At 30.2% G+C, this 26,033-nt stretch overlaps 1 protein-coding gene across 3 annotated transcripts; it reads right to left on the reverse strand.

Annotated features, from left to right (window-relative positions):
* LOC143076488 (uncharacterized) lies at window positions 1–26,022 on the reverse strand. Of its 3 annotated transcripts, XM_076252295.1 has the most exons (8): window positions 23,194–23,336; window positions 15,992–16,574; window positions 11,740–11,862; window positions 10,004–10,162; window positions 9,363–9,478; window positions 8,625–8,724; window positions 7,125–7,323; window positions 1,782–1,916 (listed from the first exon to the last, which is right to left on the reverse strand). In XM_076252295.1, exons 2-7 carry the CDS (start codon window positions 16,280–16,282, stop codon window positions 7,132–7,134), a joined length of 981 nt encoding a protein of 326 aa, XP_076108410.1. In that variant the 5' UTR covers window positions 16,283–16,574; window positions 23,194–23,336; the 3' UTR covers window positions 1,782–1,916; window positions 7,125–7,131. The 3 variants fall into 3 exon arrangements, with proteins under 3 accessions (XP_076108409.1, XP_076108408.1, XP_076108410.1); XM_076252294.1 differs by lacking the exons at window positions 7,125–7,323; window positions 23,194–23,336 and adding an exon at window positions 25,933–26,022 and having other exon boundaries at window positions 1–1,916; XM_076252293.1 differs by lacking the exon at window positions 7,125–7,323 and having other exon boundaries at window positions 1–1,916; window positions 23,194–23,335.
* Between the last annotated feature and the right edge of the window lie 11 nt (window positions 26,023–26,033).

A 26,033-nucleotide genomic window follows, 5' to 3' on the forward strand; every position in this document is an offset into this window, starting at 1 on the left:
TTAACTACAGCAAAAACACACAAATACAGTTTTGCTAACATTCTGTGATATTTTTCAGCTATGGCCAACCGAGTAGCCTTTGGTATATCTGAGTGTACTAATATGAGAAATTTTGAGGCACAAATTTTGGCACATGAGTTTATCAGAGATGTACAAAGAAATAGATGGCACAGGCACTTTTAAAGGCAATTGTGACATTATACATTACTCAATTTGACACATTAATGCCTAGCAACCCTAAATGAAATAGATAACTAAACTCAACAATCTGATTCTTAACTGAAAATCTAAAGAGTGCAATTTAATTTAACCATGGAAAACTCTATTATGCTTTTTTTTAACAAGTTCCATAACTCTTTTTAATATTAAAATGAACAGGTATTTTGTATTCATAGATCTCAAATGCCCTGCTTTATAAATCAATTTTCCTTGTTCAGTGAACAGTAAACTTGGGACCAAAACTATAATTAGACATGTAATTAAAAAAGCTCACAACTTTTACCTGATATAGGACAGAGGGATGAAAGAGACCAGAGAACAAAATTGCACTCTACTATTGTAGGCGTAGAAAATATCATTGTTACATACTCATAAAAAAGCACAAGACTGACAAAGTAAAATAATAAATGATATTACATGTACTAATGACAACCAAATAACTGTACTAAATCTTTGTTCTTGATTCATTCTGATATTAACATACAGAAAACATTTCTACAAACTAATTGGCTATGAATGCATTATATGCATAATTCTAAAATATGAAAATATGAAATACAAAAAATTAACCCCTCTATTCTCTATCTGTAAATCTGTTATCCTTCTGTCATGTACACTGTACACTGCATTTAACAATATATGTACAACTAAAAGTTTCAATTGCCAGTACTAGATTGACTGAAGTTTTGAATTCCCAAGATGACAATTTACTTGTGTATAGAAAAAAGACCAATTAAAATATTCACAGATTACTAATTTTCTATAATTTTTTATATTTATGCAGACTTTAGCAAAACCAGACCGTTGGTTTTCCAGTTTGAATGGTTTTACACTATATATATATAGCTAGTAATTTTGGGGCCCTTTATAGCTTTTTGTTCGGTGTGAGCCAAGGCTCCGTGTTGAAGACCGTACCTTTACCTATAATGGTTTACTTTTATAAATTGTCATTTGGATGGAGAGTTGTCTCATTGGCACTCATACCACATCTTCCTTTATCTATTTAGCAAAACCAGGAAATCAAATATCCATGTAAAATACAATTTTTCCAACATCCACAAAAAAACATCAAATAAAAATTGTATCTCAATAACAAGTTGTTCAATTAAATATTTGATAATAAAATGCAGATAACAGAAACCTGTTCAATTTCATCATCAAAATCAGATTCAGAAATAAGGCTTATTTCATCAACTTTTTATATAATATTTATAAAAATAATGATAGGTGTCAATGATAAAGACTTCCCTTCGCATTTCTTGATCTGTCAAAGACCAAGAACACATTTTATTATTTTGATCAATGAATGATAATGAATTACAATGATAGTATTAAATATTCTTATAATATTTCCTGAACATTTTGCTAATATCTTTGCTCATTATATAATACTGCATACAAACATAACAAGTACTTCTTCCTTCAATTAAACCTTTCACAAACTGTTCATTGCATGCACATTGTATCACATACAATAATTCAAAAATATATATAACAGCTATTAACTATGGTTTATAGTTGACCTTATGACCTTTGCTTTCACCCAAGTTTTTCAGTAAAACATCTTGCTGATTAAGTTGTTTTTCAAATTTAGTCACTAGAATTTTCAGATCTTTAATTGTTTTGTCTTTGTCTTTGCACTCAATAAAAAGTCTTTCAAGTTTACCATTGGAGTCACTGCAATTTGGACAGGATCCCTAGAAATAGAAATACAAAAAAACAAGGTCATTTTAATATAAATTCTACATAATAATATTAAATTACATTTAACTGAAATCTGAAAAATCCACAGTATTTTAGAATTATAAAAAAGAAGATGTGGTATGACTGCCAATGAGACAAATATCCACAAAAGACAAAAATGACACAGACATTAACAACTATAGGTCATTTTTATTAAAATAAGATTAAGCCAAAAGGTTTGTCTCTGACAATTTGTGACAGGTACTACATGTGAAGCAGGATCTACTTACCCCTCTGGAGAACCAGGGATCACCCAAAGACTTGGGAGGGTTCAAGTTACTCAGTCTTTAGTTTTCTATGTTGTGTTTTGTGTACTGTTGTTTGTTTGTTTGTTTGTCTGTTGATTTTTTTTTATTTATCCATGCATATGGCCTTGTCAGTTTATTTTTGAATACAGAGTTTGAATGTTCCGTTAGTATCTTTTGCCTCTCTTTAAGGTGGTACCTAACACTACAGGGAGATAACTCTGTAAAATCAGCTAAACGTTTTAATTACGTTGTGTTGTTAAGGGAATTTTAAGCTTCTCAATGATCAAAATTGGTGTTTGTCAAACTGCTATATAACCAGTGTAATTTTTCTGATAAAATGGTTGGTTCAAAATTTTTGAATTTTTTATATTTTTGTCAAAGGGTCAAAGTAAATACCTTGTCAAAATTTTATGAAAATTAAACGAGCCAAATTAATTTTAGGGAAAGTGTTGGGTACCACCTTAATAACAATTATAATTGCTCTTTATTTTGGATAGGTTGTCAGAAAAAGGAATTGTGTTGCTGTATATTAGTTATTATAAGAAGAATGAATTTAACATGTGATCAGAATCTTTCTCAGTATGGTTATGAGATGTACTATTTGTTGTTCAGATTTGGTGTAGTCGTAAATAGAACAAATATTAGTCATTATAATGACACCATTTTTCTTTTGATTTTTATACGCCCGTCAAAATTTTGACGGGACGTATTATGGTATACAAATGTCCGGTGTCCGTCCGTCTGTCCGTCTGTCCGGCGTAAACATGTCGCACCGTAACTTGAGAACGACTTATCCAAATTTCATGAAACTTTATGTAGTTGTTTCTTATGATGGTCAAATGATCTGTATACTTTTTGGTGAAAACTCTGGGAGATAACTCTGTAAAATCAGCTAAACGTTTTAATTACGTTGTGTTGTTAAGGGAATTTTAAGCTTCTCAATGATCAAAATTGGTGTTTGTCAAACTGCTATATAACCAGTGTAATTTTTCTGACAAAACGGTTGGTTCAAAACTTTTGAAATTTTTATATTTTTGTTAAAGGGTCAAAGTAAAAAACTTTGACCAATTTTATCAAAATTAAACGAGCCGAATTAGTTTTAGTGAAAGTGTTGGGTACCACCTTAAATAGACACTAAAAGTGTGCTACATTAACTTATATACAGCTGTTAATAATTCACACTAGCAGAACATATATAGGTTAAGAAGCTAGATTAATTGGAACAAAGAGCTAGGAGTCATTGCTAACAGGAAATTGGGAATAGCTGTGTTAAATAATATGAAATTGTGTTAAAGATTTACCCACACACAACAGCATAATTATGCAATGCCACAATTTAAACTTTTTAAGAGCACAATTTCTATAAATATGCACAAATAGTATTAACAAATTTTCAAATACCCTGGATTGGGATTAATCCTATTTAAAAGGGGTGAAGTGGGCACCCCTATGTATATTTGCCTGTTCTGGAAATATTGCATATCGAATTTCAAATCAACTTGTACATTTATATTCAGAATATGCTGTTCAAATATGAAACTAGATCAGATGTGTTTCAGTAATTTACTGTTTACTACAAGAACATTTTTTTTCTTCAGAAATGTCAATGTGTCAAAAATTTAATAAAAAAGACAAAAAGTATCTTTATAACTAGAGACTTCAAGGAGCCTGTGTCACTCATCTGATATTTTATATACAATTCTTCATTCATACATAAAATAATGCAATTGTTTCAGAAGACTTTTGTAAAAGATTACAAAAAAATTATGAAAAATTGTGCAAATTTCCTCAAATTACCAATTAAGGGGCAGCAACTCAACAACGGGTTGTTTGATACTTTTGAAAATTTCAGGGCAGATAGATCTTGGCCTGATGATAACTTTTAACCCAGTCAGATTTGCTCTAAATGCTTTGGTTTTTAAGATATAAGCCAAAATCTACATTTTACCCCTATGTTCAATTTTTAGAAAAGGTGGCCATTTTGGTGGGCAGGCCAGGTCATCAAACACATTTTTACACTAGATACCCCAATGATGATTGTGGCCAAGTATGGTTGAATTAGGCCCTGCAGTTTCTAAAGAGAAGATTTTTGTAAAAGTTAACAGACGACACTGGACGCCGGCCACGAAATGATGAGAAATGCTCACTAGGACCTTTGGGCCAGGTGAGCAAAAAATCATGTCAGCATAAAAGAACTTTTAAAAGTTAAAGTAAATAACCCCAAAAAATCATGCCTGATTGGTAATAAGTAATTTCTCCATTTTCTTAAAAGCACATTTTTTTTAAAATATTTTAAAAGTAGATCATGATGAAAATTTAAAAACAAAGTGATTTCCTACCTTTTAAGAATACAATAAAAAATATTCCAGTCATTGCTTACATACTTATTAGGTCAGTGTTCTCCCCAGGCCGTTTTAGCGCCGCGATTTTCAGCGCTATTTCAATTTCCCGCTGTCCTATTGCACTGACCGCGTCGCTATCCCGTTCAACCGCGTCGCTATATTTTTTCGTATTTTTTAAAATTTCCCGCTTATTTTTCTTTTCGGATCACGTGATTGACTGGTTAACGATTTTTGAAAGAATTATTTCCGTTGTATTACAGTAACTCCGCGGGACCAGTCTAATAAATTTTACAAAATGGCGTCGTTGAGAGATCAAAATAAACAAAGATTTCAACATTGACATCTATTTAATGAATATATAGAGGCATATATGAATGAAATGAGAAGAAATAAATTGACCGCATTTCCCAACGACATTCACAAACTTGTTTAACGAACTTTGAACAAACAGATTTTAACAACGATCAAATTGGCTTCAATGAGCTAGTCTTTGAAGTATTTAATAATTATCACCCAATCGAACTAATACCTGTTTAATCAGCAATTCTACAGTAATGAATTTTACCCTTTGAAAACAATTAAGAGGATATGATTAGAAAAACAAACCCCAAGCTGATACTAGACTTGAGAAATTCACTTTCTCGATGTCCAGCTTGGGTGAAGCAAAGTTAAACGTCGTAAGGTTAACAGAACACTGCTACATTTTTTCGCTTTATAAAGATGCCGAAACGTATGAAAGGAATGGACAGTGCTAACAGAGACATATAATACATGTCTCGGGTGCTGAAAAGTTCATTTCTAAATTATATAAGGGAAGTTTTACCCCCTTCTCTGACAACGTTGTCTCGACCATTTTTTGAACCATCTACGATTATATCATTACTTTTTTTGCGTTTACAACCGAACTGTCGAACCTGTATTGCTTGAAAGAAGCACCCCTGTTATCAAGGGATTCATTATAAGCCCGTATTTTACGATTACTTGACCATACATTGCTCTTTTTCAAATGGATAAGGCAATAAAACAAAACGAAAATTTTGTATAAATATATATAAAATATCGATATTTGTCAACCAATCATCAATATATCTTAATTAAATATTGCTTTAAATTTAATGTAAACAGAGGATGGCTTGGATAAGGAATAGTATTTAATGCTAAAAAAAGACACAGGTGTAAACAGGAAGTTATGTCAGCCAGTAAGGGAGATAATTTGGGAGGGAAAGACCTAAAAGAAGTATTGTCAAATCTTGACAAACTTATCTGGTGGCATGTATTCAAATGTTTATAAAATTATCAAACAAAATCTTTAAAGGTGGTAGTTGTTTCAATTGGCATACATAATGTATTTGATTGGTAATTCACCTTTGAAATAAAAAAATCTCTTTAAAATATTTTTAAAGGATTTCTTTCATATTCATAATTGGAATATTTTAGCCTTTTTTTTAAGCAAGTCTTTGATAAGATTTGAATATTATTAAAAGGGCAATTTCATTTTTTCCTTTGAAATACTATACTCATTTTTATTGAAAAGTTGTACTTTGCTAGAAATGTTACTAAAAGTAAATGTAAAAATTACCAATCTTGTCATTGAAAACTTTCTCACAGAAGCTGACAATGACTTTATTGTTGGTCCTACATGTTCTGCAACATCACCTGTTAGTGATAAGAAATCTTCACATCTAGGCAGTCTGGTATAGACCCACCATGGAAAAGACTTCTCCTTGGGTTTTATAGACAGATGATATGAGGATTATATGTATTTACAATGGAGACAAAAAGACTTTTCTTCTATCATGTCTATATCCAGACAATAACATTAGCAAACAAAGGGGTAACATCCATGAGCATGATGAGGACATCATTACAAGAGAAAACATCAATAGCATTATATAAGAAAAACACATAACAAATCAATTACAAACCAACCGTGCGCCGCGACAAAGTTACTGAGAATTGTCGAAAATCACGCGCTTACCACAGCGCTATCCAAAAATCCTGGGGAGAACACTGTAGGTCATGCAAAACTATATTATATAAAGAAAAATATTATTAGAATAGAATGAAAATGTGCAGATAGAAATTGCAAAAATCTGTAAAGTTTATGAACGCTAAATCAATTTTAAGATAAATATAATCTAATGTCTAAATTGTTATATTTTGACTTAAGAGATAAACTAATATAGATAAAACTAATGTACACATCATCTGTTATCAAAAATATATTAAGGACCAGACACTCAATACAAATTAAACTACCAAAACTTATAAATATTTTTTTATCATTCTTTCTTGCTATCAAAAAGAAAACATGTGCACAAAAAGTGTATTCCCTAAAGAAAGACAACTCTGTTTTATACAAAATGGTGAAAAGGAGAATAACTGTTGATGGTACAGATAATAGGAAATGTGGGGTATACATCATTGAGACAGCAACCCAAGGATACCAAAAAACACCAAAATGTATGTGAAAATGTGCCATAAAATGACAGATTTATTAAAAAGTCTAGAATATTAGAAGAAAATGGTATACTGATATAAATATGTATGGTAAGCCACTCCAAACATATACCTTTGTTTTATTTTAATTTTGTTGACTTGATCCCTTTAGAATCTTCTACCAATAGCATCAACTGCTCTTGTTGTTTTAATTGAGATTCAAATTTTGTCAATAATCCTTTTAAGTCTTTTACTAATTTTTCTTTCTCTTTATTATCTTTCTGAAGTTCCTCGTTTTTTAATGACAATTTGCTACAATTACTGCAAGATCCCTAGAAAAATCATTTATTATCAATCTTAAACGGTTGAAATATAAATTGAACCAAAAAAAAAACGTATGTTCAATTTTAAAATTAATTTATGCTCTTTTTTTTGTATGGCTTATACATTTGTATCATATTCTTACTGTACATAATTGTTTTTCATTTTCTATTCATTTAAAAAATCCGGTAATAAATTTAGCATTAAAATTCCTAGACCTTTTTTTTTTATTTGTTCAATTATGGCACAAAGTCCTTAATTGTTTGTATGTTCAATATAAAGTTTTTAATTTTGCCTAGAGAATTAAATACAAATTTATAAAAAAATAAATCTCTAGAGTTATCTCCCATTACATATAATTTTTTTAATTTTCCTGTTTGAGTGGTTTTACACTAGTAATTTTGGGGCCCTTTATAGGTTGCTGTTTGGTGTGAGCCAAGGCTCTGTGTTGAAGGCCATACCTTGACCTATAATGATTTACTTTTATAAATTGTTACTTGGATGGAATGTTGTCTTATTGGCACTCACACCACATCTTCCTATACCTATTCAATCCTTTAATTTTTCAAGATACTGAATTTATTTGAATGTAATAGACACATTAAAATATGGACTTCAAAAAATTGTTACAGTAACTTTTTCTTTATTTTCAAAAATTTTTAAAATTAGTATTGATAAGTACAGTAGATTCCGGTTATTTGCATAGCCTATTTATCAGACAAAACTATGCAATAAAGCGGAGTATGCTTATATCCGAAATGCCAAATGACAGAGTCAAATAACATCGATAGAACAGATCAGTAGAAGAAATCCATGAAGAAAGATGAACATCTGTAACCATATACAACAATGAATGTTGATTTATTATAATAAAAATTATCTGTCTAGTGTCATATGTGTTATTTTATTTTGTTTCTTTAAATAAATACTTAGTACCTTTATAATGAGTTCTACTTTAACTGTTAGTTTTAAACAATTATACCATTTAAATCATTGATGTGATGTCACCCTATACCTTTACCTTGGTTTCTTTTTCTAGAATAGCTAACTTTAAAAATTTTGAAGTGGTAATTTTTTGGTCTGACAAGTAAACTTACTTAATTGTAATTTGAAAGTTTAACTCATGTCAATATGAAAGCTTCTGTGACCTTCAAACTTTCCTATGATTTTTAATGATGAAGTTACTGTTGTTTGCTGAAATTCTAATGACAAGTATTTCATTTACATTGAGGACACATTATTGAAATAATTTCAGTTTTTATGTAAAGAAGTTTGTATACTCAGCAAATTTTCATATGACCTCTGAACTCACCTTCGATTTAAAAGATTTTAGTTTCATCCTAAGTGTGTCACATTCCTCTTGTAACCGTGCCAACTCTTTTGTTAATTCCTCTAATTGCTGTTGTCTTTCCCTGTAAATAAAATTATTCTAAAATTTACTTCAAAAAGAGTTGATGACTGCAAATTAAAAAGCACATAGCTGCTATTCAAATCACAGATTTTTGTTTTTGATTTAAAACCTCTACTTAGGAGACAACTGTATTGTACTTTAAGCTCCCACAGCATCAATTGGTGATTTGATGGTCACAAATTAAGTTTTCTGGTTTTAAGTTTTAGTTAGCGGAGCAAATAAACTGGTACATGCAACCATCAAATCACAAATTGATGCAGGTGCAGCTAAAAATGCAATATTGTTATCTCAATTCTAATGAAACTGACAGAAAACATTGTCAAATCACACACTAAAAATGTGGCATACTTTGTCTGAGATTGCACAGACATAGTTATAGCATCAATTGTGAATTGCTGCCATGAAAATTGGTGACTTTACCCAATCATAACTAAAGTTACAAACAATGTTGCATTAGAATCTGGAATAACAGAACTGTATTTGAAGAGTTGTTGCCATTATTTGGTGATTTGATGGTCACTAATGTGAAGCCAATATATTGACCTATATCTGTTCTATTCTGTATGTAATTCCATAAAAGATACAACATAAAATGGTGAAAAAATGTTCTATTTCAGTGACTAAACTTATAATTGTTACCATGAGTTTCCTTTTAATGCGTCAGCCATTTGTTTTTTCAGTCTGTTGAGCTTTTCGTCTCGTAACGCTAATTCCTTGTCCTTCAAATCTGTAATATCTTTTAATTTTTCATCCATCTGTAAAATTGGAATATCGTAAATTTGCATTGATACATGCAACATAAGATATTTATGTAGGGGAACTCCGATGTCCTTTCATATACACAGCTCTGATTAGAATGCTTAAATCATTATGAATTCGGAAATTATTCTTAAGATTTAAAATTGCGATTTTTACATGACTAACAAAGAAATATTTTCTGCAGGTGTATCTGATACTGTGGATTAATTTATTTTCATGGATTCCAATTTTCGTGGTTTGAGAAAATATTGTATGTTAGTGGATATATGATTTTGTGATATTGCCAAAGTCTGTATACAGATAGATATACGGATAGTTTGTAATTTGTTGAACATTTAAATTCGTAGTTCAACTTTACCCACGAAATCCACAAAAATTGGTATCCCACGAATAATAATGAATCCACAGTATCAGAGAGTGAGTGGTGTCACATTTTTCACATTAAAAAAAACTCAGATTAATTTCAAATTGAATTCAACGTATGTAAATAGTGCATTTGTAAATGTTACTTCCTGTTTTACCTCATTTTTGAATTTGTTCAATAGTTCCTCATTGCGTTTTGCTATGCGTTTATTCTCCTCCTTACTGGCCTCTAATTCCTTTCGTAAACTCTCTAGACTGTTCTTTGTATTGCTGTGTAGTTGTTTTTCTTCATCTAATTTGTCTTTATAAGTTTGTTCCTAAGAGAAAATAAGAATTTATTGTTTTAACCTACAATTATTTCATGTATTCATTTTATTTATTAAAAAGTAAAAAACATTTATCCTGATTTTTTAGGTTACTTGCATGGATTGAATATGCATCATAAAACAATTGAGTACTGTAATAACATGATGTTTACTGAATGCACATTGATCCATCAATCAATTTCCTATTGCAAACTTCTCCTGCGATGTAATTTTTATCATGCGCCATTAAGCTGCATTTTTACTCTGTATTGAAATTCATAAAATGTAAATGTCCTTGAAACAGGCTATTATTTAAACTTGGAATTATTTTTAATTATGGAATTTGCATTATTTCTTGTAATTGAAATTTTTAATAAATTCCATGTTTATTCTGTATTATAATGTTCTATGCTGCGCACAACACTTTCTATTACAAAAAATATAGCACTTTTTCAATAGAATGCACTGTGCCGCGCACAACACTATCTATACAAAATACATTGTATGGAAAGTGGTATGCACTGCTCAAAACATTATAATACATAATAAACATGGAATTTATTAAAAATTTCAAACACAAGAAATTATGCAAATTCCATAATGAAAAATAATTCCAAGTTTAGATAATAGCCTGTTTTGTGTAGTTTTTGGTGATGTAACTTTCTCTAATTTCTGTCTGAAATATCTTAATAAATCAACAATATACAAAGAAATGAAATAAATATAAATATAAAAACCTGAATAAATAAAATACAAATTGTAAATTGTCAGGAAGGCATATCATTTTCAGTTATAACTTTACGAGTCCAACACTTTATCTACATGTTTAAATAACTTTTTTTTTAAATTTTAACTTTTTACATATATAGAGGTTCGTAGTAAAAGGATTATGGCATGATTCACCTAAATTAATGTCTTTTTATTTAAAAATTACTAAGTTGGTTTTTAAATTTTATGATTTATTTGAATGGCTAATACAAATATGCAATACACATACATCAATCATTTCAGTCATAACTAAATAAGACTAATATATGCTGCTATAAGAAACATGTATTTTTTGAAATTATTTTATAGCTGTGAAGAAAAGAGTTTTGCCTGTCCCCAAGTCAGGGGCCTGGAATTATATAATTCAGTGTTTGCCGTTTGCTGCTGTTTATCATATTTGCTTTTCGTTTTTAGTTTTGTATCGTTAGTTTTCTCGTTTCAATTGTTTAAAATTTGTTATTTCAGTGTCCTTTATAGCTGACTATGCAGTATGGGTTTTACTCATTGTCGAAGGACGTACACATGTACAGTGACCTCTACCTGATAACTTCTTTGTCATTTGTTTTATTGTGGAGAGATTTATAATTGGCAATCAAACCACATCTTTTTTTTTATACTTTCAGGTAGATAGATATAAGAAGATGTGGTATGAGTGCCAATCATGATGAGACAACTTTCCATCTAAGTCACAATTTATAAAAGTAATCCATTATAGGTCAAGGTACAGTCTTCAACACAGAGCCTTGGCTCACACCGCAAGCTATAACTTAGGGCTCCAAAAAATTACTAGTGTAAAACCATTCAAAAAAGAGTCCACATACCTGTTCTCTTAATTGATTTTCTAGACCATTAATAGTTTGATCTTTTTCTATAATCTGTTCTTTCAGTTCTTCTATAATTTTTTGTAGTTCAGCTATTTTCTTTAACAAATCTTTCTCTCTTGCCTAAAAGTTAAAACCATTAATTAAAGACAATCATGAAAACTAAACCAATCACAATATTACAAAGCTGTTTAAAATTTGCATAATGTAACCACATTTTATTATTCCCATGTAACCTTCATGAAGATTTATATATAGACTTTCCAGGACTGCATCCAGCAATCATAGTCTAAAAGAGCCAAAATAAAACCAAATGAAACCTGGAAGAAAACTAAAATTCCAGTAGCAAATATTTCATGCAAGTTCAAGACAAAATAAACTTACAAATAGTAGGTCCTATATTAGGGGTTAACAGATTAAGGGAGGACACATTTGGACTACCACTAGAAAATGAGGGGTCTACCAAATAGGGACAGAAATCAAGCCTTGCAACAAACCAGCTAAACCAAAAGTGACCACATTTCTATTCTTCATTCATCCTTGGGAGTAGCTCCCTTGAAAGCCTCACTGTTACAACTTACAATGTGTTTGGTATTTTGAGATGAAGAACAGCAGTAAAAGGAGTGTTAACATTTTTTTGTAAAGAGTGTAAAGAGATTTTCACAATGAATTTAACCCTATTGATTGTTTGCCTTCTTAAAAAGACAAAGGTCAGTACAAACTAGAATGACTTGCGTAAACGTAAAATCATTGAAAATTGAATCTTGAAATTTTGGAAATTTTCCACCAACAAAAACCCATTGATTGCAATTTGGTGCTAATGAAATAGTCACGTCATTTCCTGCCTTTATTGTAGGCAGTTCCAATGATCTCAAACTTTTAATCAAGTAAACATTGTTGTTAAGTTTCAAGCCAAGGTACAATCAATGAAACTGTTAGGTTCTTCACATTCTTACGTTGAATGAACTTATTATTTGGAGTATAGATTTTTCTCTACAGAAGAGCAACCATCTTAAAAAAAAACTGTCAAAATCAATTAACCATTAAATTTTGAAACATTTGCTGTAAAAATTTGGGCAAAACCAAACAAACGCATGTCATAAATTTTGTATTGCATTAGTTTCACAAGCAATCATCTTACGCAAGATTTAAACAAGTTAAAAGATTAAAATCATTTACATGTATCTCGATCAGGTTTCTATAATAAGTTTGTTTACTCATCTATCTGCCAATATTTGTAAATCAATCTCCTGTGAAAAGGTTTATTTGGTATTTCATCTTGAGTGCCATTTAAATGTCTCCTAGACATTTTCCTTTTATCTTCTTTTCACTAAGTTTGTTTACCGTTTTTATTTCGATTTATGGTGATGTGACATTTATGGTAAATTTTTTCCAAAAATAAATCGTGCATTATTCAAATTTATAGATCACCTATTTGTCTGAAAGTCATGTAGAAACTTTTATGAAAGTCAAATATGTATGAATAAAATTTGGTATAGATCCATTTCATATAATTTACTGACAGAGTGAAGGATGTTAACAAAGAAATATCAGCAAAATCTTTTTCCCAATTTGAGTTTTTTTTTATGAGAAATAAATATTTCATAGATTTCTACCAAATCTTTAATAATAGAGGACAAAAATTGAAAGACTCAAAACAGGTCAATGATTTATGAAAACTTAAAAAAGAATTTTAAAATCTTTCAATCTTGTTAAGAATTGTGCACCTTGATTTCAGTTTATGTTAATTAGAATGTAAAAATGGGTTTCTCTTACAAAAGCATGGACTTGGCATTTTTTCATCTCTATTTGACTTTGGTGGGGAATTAGGATGGGGTGGGGGATATCATTCGGGAGCTCATCATGTGTTTCTGTGTACATCTAGGAATGGATTGATGTTCATTTTGATCAAATAACTCACTTGAAGGTGTTGATTTATCTTTTGCTTCCAAAACTTTGGTATCTATATAATATTTAGTATCATGTCTATCATGATCAGTAATTGCACATTTTTGTTTAGGGGCTAGCTGAAGAACATCTTAGAGTGCAGGATTTTCTTGCTGTTTTGAAGACCCATTGGCATTGGTGGCCTCCTGTTGTATTTTGCTCTTTGGTCAAAATGTTGTATTTACTTTGACACATTACCCATGTATTTCCATTCTCAATTTTAAAATGATTAAAGTTGTTCATAATACATTAATGGTCAAGTCTACAACATTTACAAACAGAAGTTTTTTTCTGTTATGTAAACAATGAGAACTGGAATTATGTTTTTTACTTATAATTGATCCAAAATTAGCCCCTCTAAGGCGGGTTGTGATCCAATACATTACCACATAATACTTTAACAGACCCTGATCAGTGACTGGGGGTTTACAGGTTAATATTTAGAACACCAACAGATTTAGAATTCTATTGTATAATTAAGTATTTAAGTTAATACTCCTTTTGTATAAAGAACATGTTTACACTGATCTTATTTATTTATTTGTACACCCTCTTTAATCTAATTAAAATAATATTCTGATTGAAAGAGGTTCACTAGGGGTTAATTGCATGATTTGGACGGAAGAGCATTATTAACTTTCTTGTCAAAATCAAAATTTAAACCAACTTTATACAAGGCAAATGACAATCTGATGAAACCTCATGAAAAATTATCAACAAAACATAAAATAGCCCAATAAAAGTGAAACAAACCCTTCACCACTTAGTTTTAATTTCATTATAAGAGTCCTAAGTACTTAGACATGTAAGAGTCTAAATGGCTATTTTAATAAAACAAATTTCTAAATATAGTTTGGACTCATACATTGTCATATAACATGTATAAGTTATAACAGATGTCCCAAAAGTGTTGTCCTTGGAAATTTCTAGAAACTATAGCATTACATTACCATGACACTAAAAAGCCCTAAGGAGAACTGTACCAGAACTATAACAGTCAGGGGTACTACTTGTACAAGTGTATTTTATTTACTTGAAGAAGTAAAAAAAAATATACACATATAAGTAAATTTGTAGGATACTTATACAAGTGAATTTTATTTACTTGTATAGGTAAAAAAAAATTGGCTTAGTTATGTCCCTTAGGCATTCAGAATTTTTTACTTGTATAAGTAAAAAAATCATCCTTTCTTCTTTTCTTGAATTCTTAAGATTTCTTTGCTCTAATAGAATTTTAAATTGTGTACCCTTTACAGATGTCTTTACTAATCATTTAAGTGTAATTTCATGGACCATGACAATCCCATTTGTCTGTTATCTTCATAACACTGCTCATTTACAAGCCCCAAAGGAGCAATTTTTGATTGCCTTGCACAAATAGACAAGATCTTTGCTCAATCAGTTTCTTTGATGAATTAATGAGATGAAACATTGAACTTTAATGAAAAAATTTGAGCAAACCTGCTTAAAGGCATGATTTTACATTTCAAAACTTGAGGATTTTTGTGGGATTGTAAGAAAAATTTACTTATACAAGTAAATTTTTTAGAAAATTAAGGGGAGATTATTCAAACATTATTTATTTACTGATATGTGTATATTTTTTTTTACTTCTTCAAGTAAATAAAATACACTTGTACAAGTAGTACCCCTGACTGTATAACTTGCAGATAAAACGATGGAGACATTATCTTTAAATCCATTGAATTTTAACTTAATTGATGTCTCAGTCTTCATCATCTGCCTTAATCATAATGTCTTTGATTTAATCTTTTTAAAAAGTGGGAAGCCCCAAAATCAAAACAAAATTTGACTCAGTAAAGTCAGGTACTAAATCATGTTAATATTCTCATAGTTTCTCTGCATTTTGTGACTTATTGCTAGCTTTTTTATCTTTTACATAATGTCTATCAATCTTTTAAATATGAATTTCTATTTCTGCCATTGTATTTATATGTAACATGTGATTTTACAATGCTAAAAGATGAACAGACAAAACATTAATGAGGGGGGATATGACCTTTATTGGGACTCCGGGATCGGGTGTCTTTAAGCTCGGAATTTCGGGATTGATCCTTTCGGGATCCGGGAATTCTTTTTTTTGAATTTCAGGACCTCGGGATTTCATGTTTTTAAGCCCGGGATTTCTGGATCAGGTGTTTTTTTAGCCCGGGATTTCAGGATCTGAGGACCCCTCCTACCCCCTCTCATTAATTAATTGTAAAATCAAGAAAAAACAATAATGTGTATTTTATTTCTGAAGTATGGAAGTGATTCATACTATATATCATATAACTACACAAACCTTTGCGTCTTGCAGTTCTTTTTTATCTACCATATTTTCCACAGATTTTGTACTAGAACTTGAATCTGACTTTGCTGATTGTGTTTTTGGCTTAACATCCTCTTTAGCTTTAGGTGGCGGCACATTCATAGCATTCCCATGAATTCCAACGTTCTCCATTTTACTTTTCTCTGCAGATTTGGTAAAAGATGGAAGTTTGGGTATTCGGTCATTTCCTGTATTGTGTTTAATAGAGCCGAGGGGACGCACACCTCCTCTCCCGCTCACATTTCGTGTAGTTTTAGTAGCCATACTTCCTGAGTTATCCCGTACAAAAATAAAAATTTACACTGTTTTACATAAAGGTTCACAAAAATTCAATTTAAGATCAAATTTAAATTCTTTTGATAAAACATACTAAAATGTAAGCATCATTAAGTCATGATTAGTAAAACCTTAATGTCCGGAGTTTGAATTTTCAATTTTCTAAGAACTGATTGAAAATCGTTGTTACTTTAGTCAATTAAATATATATTATGTAGATGTTTCACTTGATGACTTTTCACACCATTTTATTTCCTTTCACCAGTCTTCTATTCAACATCTACAAATAAAGAGAGAATATTATTGGAAAAAGTTATTTTTTTCCTTTATCAATAAATTGATTTTCATGAAATTTCTCACACAAATATATATAATATTTATCATTTTATATCAATTACAATTTGCTTTTCATTAAAATAATTGAAATTCATTTTTGTTTTAATTTTCAATTTATATGCAAAGTAAGAATTAGTGTCAATATTTCGTTAGTACATAGATCAACATATTACGTCAACTTAGAAAAAACAGTCAGACATTTAAAAATCCAGGATTAGTGCATCAATTATAATACATTTAAACCATCTCAACTTTATGTTTATAAAGCTTCGTGATGGGAGCCTGTAATAATGTGCTTTGAACATTAAAGAGCTTACACAACAACTCTTTGAAAAGTTAATAGAATGCAATTATGGTTGATTTTTTCCTTTTCCTTATAACATGCACTACATGTACATAATACTGCATTGCCAATTGAAGTTTACACCTGTATGTCTGTTCTTGAATGCCATGAACTTATATAATATTACTTCACATTAATCTCACACTACTCAATCTATCTTGAAGCGAAGAAGTTTCAGGTATATATTATTGTATGTATTTATTTATTGTACTGTAAATGCAGAACGCTCTTTGCACGTTAAGAACCCTTGAAACAACTCTTTGAGGGGTCCTTAGGTGGCCTGTTGCAAGGCAAAATTTCTGTCCCTATCCAATATACCCTCATTTTCCAGTGGCAGTCCAAATTTCCCCGACCATCATCCCTGATGGCCTCTATTGTATCAATCTACCTATTGTATTTATTGTGAACTTGTTCTCATCCTGAATATACATGAAATATTTGCCACTGGACATTAAGCAACCAACAATCAATCAATCAGTAAATGCAGAACTTTTTCTGGTCTATTGTTTTGTTTATTTTCTGCATTGATCTTGTAGTAGCCCTCCATGAAATTATAACTAACAACAATGAACACTTATTATTCTAAAGACAAATTAAAACCATAAAAATTGAACTCTAAAACAGTTAGCTATAGATAGGTTATTAATGTTTCTACGCATGATCCAGCTAATTCACTCTTGCTTTTATTTAGAGATTATATTAATACTAAAACTGTATCAGTCAGTATGGGTTCCTTGAGAAAAAAAAATCAAGTTGTGATTTCATTGAATTTGCTGTAATAAAATTAATACCATTAACAAAAGATGACTGGAATTTGAAGAATCTATAAATACAGTATGAACAGTGTGATACTGTTTCTTATTCTAACTTGAATTTCAGACTCATGTATGTTGCCACCTGATTAGACAATATTAACTATGAATGTAAACTTGAGAAAAGTAGATTTAGGGTACTGGTTCAGACATTATTCCCAAGATATACTTAGAAACATAGACCATTCATCCCGGGATGGGTATTGATTATTTTTTTATGATCAACTTGTGGTTAGATTGATCTCAATTCTTGAAATTCAGTTATGATGTAAAATTTTCTTGCTTTCCAGTTTCTTATGAATTTTCTACTGTGATATCTTGATAAAAGTGACCATTTTTTTTAACAAATTCTGGATGAACACTGCTGAATACTTAAATGGCTTTACAATAACTTTATATCAAAGTAATTAAGGTTTATCATCACAAAAAAGTTATTTAAACTTGAGATTTTATAATTTCAATAAACATTGTGGTATAATAGTTATAGGGGGAGGGGCAATGACTGCCCTAAGAGGGGGACTATGAAGCCTGGAGCCCCTAGATCTGCCTATGATAACTCTTTTCTAACTGAAGTTGTTGGGTTGTTGTCCAATTGAAGTTTTTATTCTGTTTTATTCAGTATAAAAATGTGTACCACAACTTTGACACCTGCAGTCCTGCATTGATCATGCTGAGGGAAAATCCTAATACAAAAATAAATAAAATGTCCATGAAAGAAGACATATTTAAAATTCTAACAAAAAAGTAAAGATCTGAATTAGAACTCAGACATGTAAGACAATACCATTTGAAATCTTTTCACAATTCTAAATTGAATTTTCAAATATCAAACAGTTAAAATTTACATTATAAATAAACTTATTTCTATCAATATATTAAACAAAATTTCACCACACAGATCAGACAAATGGATCTAAATTTGACAAAATATGGCTAGTCTAGATGCATGTATACTCACATAATAATTATCAAAATTTCAAACCTTCTAATAATACAGTAGTATAATAAGTGTGGGTTGGTAATGATAGCGACACAATACTGGGCCTTTTAACTCAACATGACAATAAAAGTTAAGTAATAAGTTTTCAACCAAGTTTTATTGAAAATTTAACAAAACGTCCAATGTAAACTTGCTTTAAAAGCGAACACTTAAACAATAAAATCTCATTGTAAAAGTTCAAACAAACTGTCTTTACTATAAATTTTAATCTTGTATGCTAATTTAAGTTAACTTAAAGTAAAAATAAATTTATAGCATCTGAATTTCTAAATGTAAATTCAAGTGATATATATATAATATTAGTACATCATAACATGTACAACAAATGTACCTATATTGCAGACAAACAAATAGAACAGTTTTAAAACTTCTTTCAATTTATCTTTTTTTATTAAAATTTAATTTATACGATGGGTACACATATACAATAACAACAAAATTTTGTCCATTAGTTTCTAACTAATGAATAATATTTTTTGAAAATCTGGAAAAGCGCTCTATTTTTATAATTCAGGATAACACCCCTTTCTGCAAACCCTCTTTTAAATATTTTTTTTCTAAATCACAATTATGAACTTTAAACACATAAGTACCCAATAAAATTCAGTTAATTGATATAATTCAATCTCTTCCCATTTAAACATCATTTATACAATTTGAAAATATTTAATAAATAGATAAAGACCAATACAAACTAAATTATTTATAACAGTATGATAATTCCATTAGCATTGATTTAAAGTTTTGCAAATATAAAATTGTATAAAATTGTTTACCTAATAAATGAGCATAATTAAATCAGTATTCATGTTACATTTGTCAATGAGGTCAAACGTTCAGAACAAAGTTTAAATCAATTTCAATGTACCATGTGAATTAGTACTAGATCATGTATTAAAAAGATAACAAAATAAAAAGTTACACCCAACGCAATAAAACAGTACAAATAAAAGTTTGTTCTAAATAAGGGTTATATAATACCATTGCATACACATGAGCTCTGTATAGAAAAGGGAGATAACTCGCATCACTATGATCAAACTTCTTATCCCATTCCACAAAATCCCTCCCCCTGTTATAATCAACTAGAATCAAATTAAATATCTATCTGTAACTTATTTAACTATGGATCTACTCACTCTAATGTTAACCCTACCCTGAGACCAATATATATAACTTAACCCTACACTGAGACCAATATATATAACTCCTTGTCTTAGTCCCAGCCTAAATTAAAACTGTTCCAATTTAAAATGACCAGTCTTAGTTCAAGTCTGAATTAAAACTGTTCCAATTTAAAATGACCAGTCTTAGTCCCAGCCTAAATTAAAACTGTTCCAATTTAAAATGACCAGTCTTAGTCCCAGCCTAAATTAAAACTGTTCCAATTTAAAAATGACCAGTCTTAGTCCCAGCCTAAATTAAAACTGTTCCAATTTAAAATGACCAGTCTTAGTCCCAGCCTAAATTAAAACTGTTCCAATTCAAAATGACCAGTCTTAGTCCCAGCCTAAATTAAAACTGTTCCAATTCAAAATGACCAGTCTTAGTCCCAGCCTAAATTAAAACTGTTCCAATTCAAAATGACCAGTCTTAGTCCCAGCCAAAATTAAAACTGTTCCAATTTAAAATGACCAGTCTTAGTCCCAGCCTAAATTAAAACTGTTCCAATTCAAAATGACCAGTCTAAGTCCCAGCCTAAATTAAAACTGTTCCAATTCAAAATGATCAGTCTTAGTCCCAGCCTAAATTAAAACTGTTCCAATTCAAAATGACCAGTCTTAGTCCCAGCCAAAATTAAAACTGTTCCAATTTAAAATGACCAGTCTTAGTCCCAGCCTAAATTAAAACTGTTCCAATTCAAAATGACCAGTCTAAGTCCCAGCCTAAATTAAAACTGTTCCAATTCAAAATGACCAGTCTTAGTCCCAGCCTAAATTAAAACTGTTCCAATTTAAAATGACCAGTCTTAGTCCCAGCCTAAATTAAAACTGTTCCAATTTAAAATGACCAGTCTTAATTCCAGCCTAAATTAAAACTGTTCCAATTTAAAATGACCAGTCTTAGTCCCAGCCTAAATTAAAACTGTTCCAATTTAAAATGACCAGTCTTAATCCCAGCCTAAATTAAAACGGTTCCAATTTAAAATGACCAGTCTTAGTCCCAGCCTAAATTAAAACTGTTCCAATTTAAAATGACCAGTCTTAGTCCCAGCCTAAATTAAAACTGTTCCAAACTTAAATAACCAGTCTTAGTCCCAGCCTAAATTAAAGCAGTCTTAATCCCAGCCTAAATTAAAACTGTTCCAATTTAAAATGACCAGTCTTAGTCCCAGCCTAAATTAAAACTGTTCCAATTTAAAATTACCAGTCTTAGTCCCAGCCTAAATTAAAAATGTTCCAATTTAAAATGACCAGTCTAAATTGGTTAATTGATAAATTGGTGTTTAAGCCACTTTCAGTAATATTGTACTATTCCATGGCGGTCAAGGAATAAGCAGGAGTAAGAAAGATCAAACTAAAGTACATCAAAAAGTAAACTACACACTTTGAAAATAATCACAAACTTTCCAATGAATTTCTCATACTGTTATGACTGTGTACGTGAGCACCTAACCTTCTCTAAGTGAGAGATTTAAAATAGAAATTTATATCATTTCCAATGCAATCCATAATTTTTAATAAAAGTAAAAAGAAGGGTTAATTAAATTCTTTGATATACAAAACATATAGGGTCTCAATAGTTACTATCATGGTAACAATAGCTGAAAACATATTATCAAACAACTTATATTAGCCAAATGTTCAGGTCAGGAAATATATTTGATAAAAAATTCAATATTAAAAATCTTGTGGTATTTTATACAATATAAAAAGTAGGTACCAGTTTACATGTCTGTAATGGAGAAAGATAAAATAAAAAATAGTACTAAGGTACCAGTTTACAGGTATTTTGTGGAGAAAGATAATAATAAGCCTTTTAATCCTTATATATACAATCTGACTTCATACAGAAAAATCTGATATTACAGTTCAATGTACAATATTGGCAAATATTCTGAAAGTTTTATCGTCTTGTAGATAAAATATATCACTCATAGTGTGAAGAACTTTATATGTATAGGAAACTTTGAAGGTGTAAAGAAACACTTAAACCTTTGTATGACCATTGAAGTATAGATTTTTTTTAGTTGTAATAACTGTATTATGTACATATATGTTTAGACCCATTTAAACAGAAAGTCTTGCTTTATTCTCATAGGAAAAGAAATGTTCACACTTATGTAGGGCAAATATCCTGGATCTTTGCTGCATAGTTCTATTTCTCATTAGACATAAGAATCTCAAATTTAAATAAAGGAGATGTGCTATGATTACATGAAACCACCATCCTTCAAAACCAATGACAAGCTTTAAACTATAATATAAAGGAGTTAAACTGCTACAGGTTAATGTACAGCCTTCAACAATGAGCAAACCCAAAATTATATTATTCGCTTTATAAAGGCCCTGGTTGAAACTATTAAAATAATATAACCAATAAAATTGAGAATGGAAATGGGGAATGTGTCAAAGAGACAACAACCCAACCACAGAGCAGACAACAACAGAATTTTACCAATGGGTCTTCAATGTAGGAAGAAACTCCCGAACCTGGAGGGGGGTTGAAATTAGTGGGGGTTATTAAAATAATGATACTTAAATAAGTGATTTTTGGGAAGGTAATTGAGGTATGATACTTAAACAAGTGATTTTAATGTCATTATCCTAGATTCAGTACAAGGTCATCAAATGACCTGGTCATCCTAGACAACACAGATGTTGGTTCAGATAAGTTTAGAAACATAATTAGTCCCTGGATCATTTGTATTCTATATTTAAAGCTACAATAAGATTAAATCATTCTTCTAGTGATTAATTTGTACTACTTAAATAGGTGATTATTAAAGAAAGACAACTCTTACTCCCAACTTTTATGGAAATAATGTTACTTAAACCAGTGATTTAGAAAATCACTCATTTAAGTAAGTCCCCTGACTGCTTAACTCCGAATTAAACACAAGAAACTAAAATTAAAAATCATACAAGACTAAAAAATTATGCAAGAGGCTCCTAACCTGATTTATACTAAATAATTCATAATTTTTTTTGACAGGCAAAAAGAAATAAATTATAAACACTGTATTATATAGGCTTGGAGCAGACATACATGTATATTTATTATGCTTATCATGTCTGCATCTTTTTATTTTCAAAACAGATTAAAGCCAAAAATGAAAACAACACTTATATGGAATTCATCTGGAATATGTCAACTATATTTAACAGTAAAAATAACCCATTGAAATTTTTTTTTAACAATCTGAACTTCAAATTTAAATCTAAGAGGAAAAAAATGTCAAACTTACCAAATAATAATGCTAACTTTTCCTAATAAATAAATTTGAGCTTGAACGATTACATTAACACCTTCATGTAAGAAGTGAATTTTTCTACGACATAAATAACAGTAGACTATTCAGTCCAAATTCACTCCCAGTATGTCAGTGAACAAAGAACCGATTTAAATCCTGGGGATATTTATGGATTTTAAATTTGTTTATTAATATTGACAAGGCGTTGTTTACGAAAAAGGTAATTAAATTTAAAGTTCTGTGACCCTGAAATACACGGCTGAATAAAAAGGTTAACAACTAACATGCTATCTTGTTTTATGGCTTTTCAAAAATGATTTGGTTGTAAAATAGTTTGCTGGGTTTATACATGTACATGTTGTCTAACACATGTTCTTGTGTATGTTTTACTGACTTTTATTGACACTGGGAGAACTATGGCATGAACAGATTTTTGGTATGGGGCTAAACAAAAAATAACACACTCAAGATATACATATAAAAAAGAAGATACAGCCTTCAACAATGAGCAAAGCCCATACCGCATAGTCAGCTATAAAAGACCCCGATAAGACAAAGTAAAACAATTCAAACGAGAAATCTAAAGACCTTATTTATGTAAAAAAAATGATAGAAAAACAAATACACATAAACAAACGACAACCACTGAATTACAGGCTCCCGACATGTACATGTACTATACATGCTATACAAAATGTTTTGTGTAATACATCTGCTCTTAATGTTACAGTTGTTGTCTCTTTAACACATTCCTCATTTCGACTCTTCAAGTCTATCCTAAATTAAGGTAAATTATACGACCTTTCAAATAACGTTTAGATTCCTAACATCATTGAAATGAGACATTAAATTGTTGAAATTGGGATATATATGTGTACTAATTTTAAATATTTTTTTTTATAATTTGTTTTTATATGCATGCCTAAGACATGGAAGTGAGTTACATACATATTGTTTTGTTTTCAAAAATCACTATTTGTCTACTATATCTGGACATCACAAAGGTTGCTGGAAAATTTTGACATTACATTTTAATTTTAATCAGTCAGGGGTGGTACTTAAACAAGTGATTTCAAAATCACTTCTTTGAGTGATTTTGGCTGTGAAATATTTAAAATTTTCGCACAGACTTTTCAAAATCACTGAAACAAGTAATTTGAGAAGTTAAAATTTAATCACTTCAATAAGTGTTTATAACATTTTTTGGATATTTTTCCCACAAACATGATTTTTTTATTGGTAAAAAGACCAGAATTCCATTGAAAAAACAACTATGTACATGCAGAAATTGTCAGTTGCTTGATAAGCCTGCCAGTTTTTACAGTTTATTAGAATATGCAAAAACTGGAATAATTTGCAGATCAGGACAAATAAACCTTAAAATAAATCATTCTAATTCTAAAGAAAACCAATCAGGTCACCTAATAGTGTTGACCTTTGTCTGATAGTAAGAGTAGTTAATGAATATTTGATTACAGAACAATTTCCAAGGGTACTTTTAAAAGCTTTAGCGCACTGGTGAAATTGATATCCAAAGATAAAGGGATAATTGATTTATGTAGGAAAATTATGGAAAAGTTAACATTTGAAGATAAAAAAAACCCACCAAAATCACTTAAATAGGTGATAACTGAATACAAAAAATCACTGAAATAGGTGAAAACTGAATCACTTGTTTAAGTAGCATCCCTGACTTTTTTTAATGTACAATATCTGATGCCACAATGGATAAGTGATTGCTGTATGTCGTCAATAGTTCAACAGTGTTCCAGCAGCACATATTCTCTGGATAAGTGGTGCAAATTTCAAAAGATAGGTGTGTTGTGTAACAACATTTCTTTCAACATGTTCAATTGAAGCCACTATGTTATGTTCAATTGAGGTCTAAATGTATACCTCAATTGAACATGTTGAAGGAAATAATGATAATATTCAATAGAAAATTAATGATCTTTGTTCAAAGTCAAGATTTTGTTTTCACTAGTAATTGTATAACTATTACTATTAGTTAAAGTGCAAATTTTGTCCTAATAATCTCTGAACGTCTAGGGCCTTTAGCATTTCCAGAACCTATTGCTGTAAAACAAACTTTCTGAGGTGGACAGGATAGGTGTTCAAATTTATTCATGTTTTATAAACACTTAATTTTTAGCTATCTAGAGCTATACACGTGATGGACAGATCAACATCACTGAAAATGCATGAGGGTATGAATGCCCTTAAATGTCATGCGTCAAACAATCATTTTCTGCTACCATTAGCGTAAAATCGATAAAGGTTTTACTGTAAGAGGACTCAAATCGTTACCATTATTTTTGGAAAAAAATTGACTATTGTGACAATATGTCTATTTTTTTTAACAGCTAAAAGAAAGTGAAAATTTTATCATCGTGGAACAAAAATTACTGTTAACAACGTTTGGCAAGAATTTTTATCCTCGTTAATAGTCATGAAGGTACCCCCTCCAATTAATCCCCTCATGCATGAGTCCTGAGCACATCTCATTAACAGGTCTATTACTATAGACTAATGAGTATAGACATGGTAGAGGGGGCTTGAAAGAGAATAAATATGATGTGATATTTTATATAAATTTATAAGCACAATATTATTATTTTATTACATTTACATTGTGATGTTTACGGGCCCTGTAATTTTAGAAATAAAAATATGCTATTCTATTCTATTATATGCACATTCATATCTTAAGTTTTAAAGATAAAATGATAATACCTGTGGTCAAAATACATCAAGGATCGTAGTGAATTACGATGGTGGCGTCCTTGTATCTAAGTTCACACCGAACATTGTTGTTACGCAGCCACTGGTTGGTT

The sequence above is a fragment of the Mytilus galloprovincialis genome, chromosome 5, assembly GCF_965363235.1.
Source record: "Mytilus galloprovincialis chromosome 5, xbMytGall1.hap1.1, whole genome shotgun sequence".
Lineage (NCBI taxonomy): Eukaryota > Metazoa > Mollusca > Bivalvia > Mytilida > Mytilidae > Mytilus > Mytilus galloprovincialis.

Bases quoted from the DNA above. Each gene is read 5' to 3' on its own strand.
- LOC143076488 (XM_076252294.1), bottom strand. From the start codon at position 16,282: ATGGCTACTAAAACTACACGAAATGTGAGCGGGAGAGGAGGTGTGCGT. The intron at 11,863-15,991 runs GTTTGTGTAGTT...TTTAACTTTTAG, and splicing joins AAGAACTGCAAGACGCAAAG to GCAAGAGAGAAAGATTTGTT. The intron at 8,725-9,362 runs GTAACAATTATA...TTTTATTTACAG, and splicing joins GCATTAAAAGGAAACTCATG to GGAAAGACAACAGCAATTAG.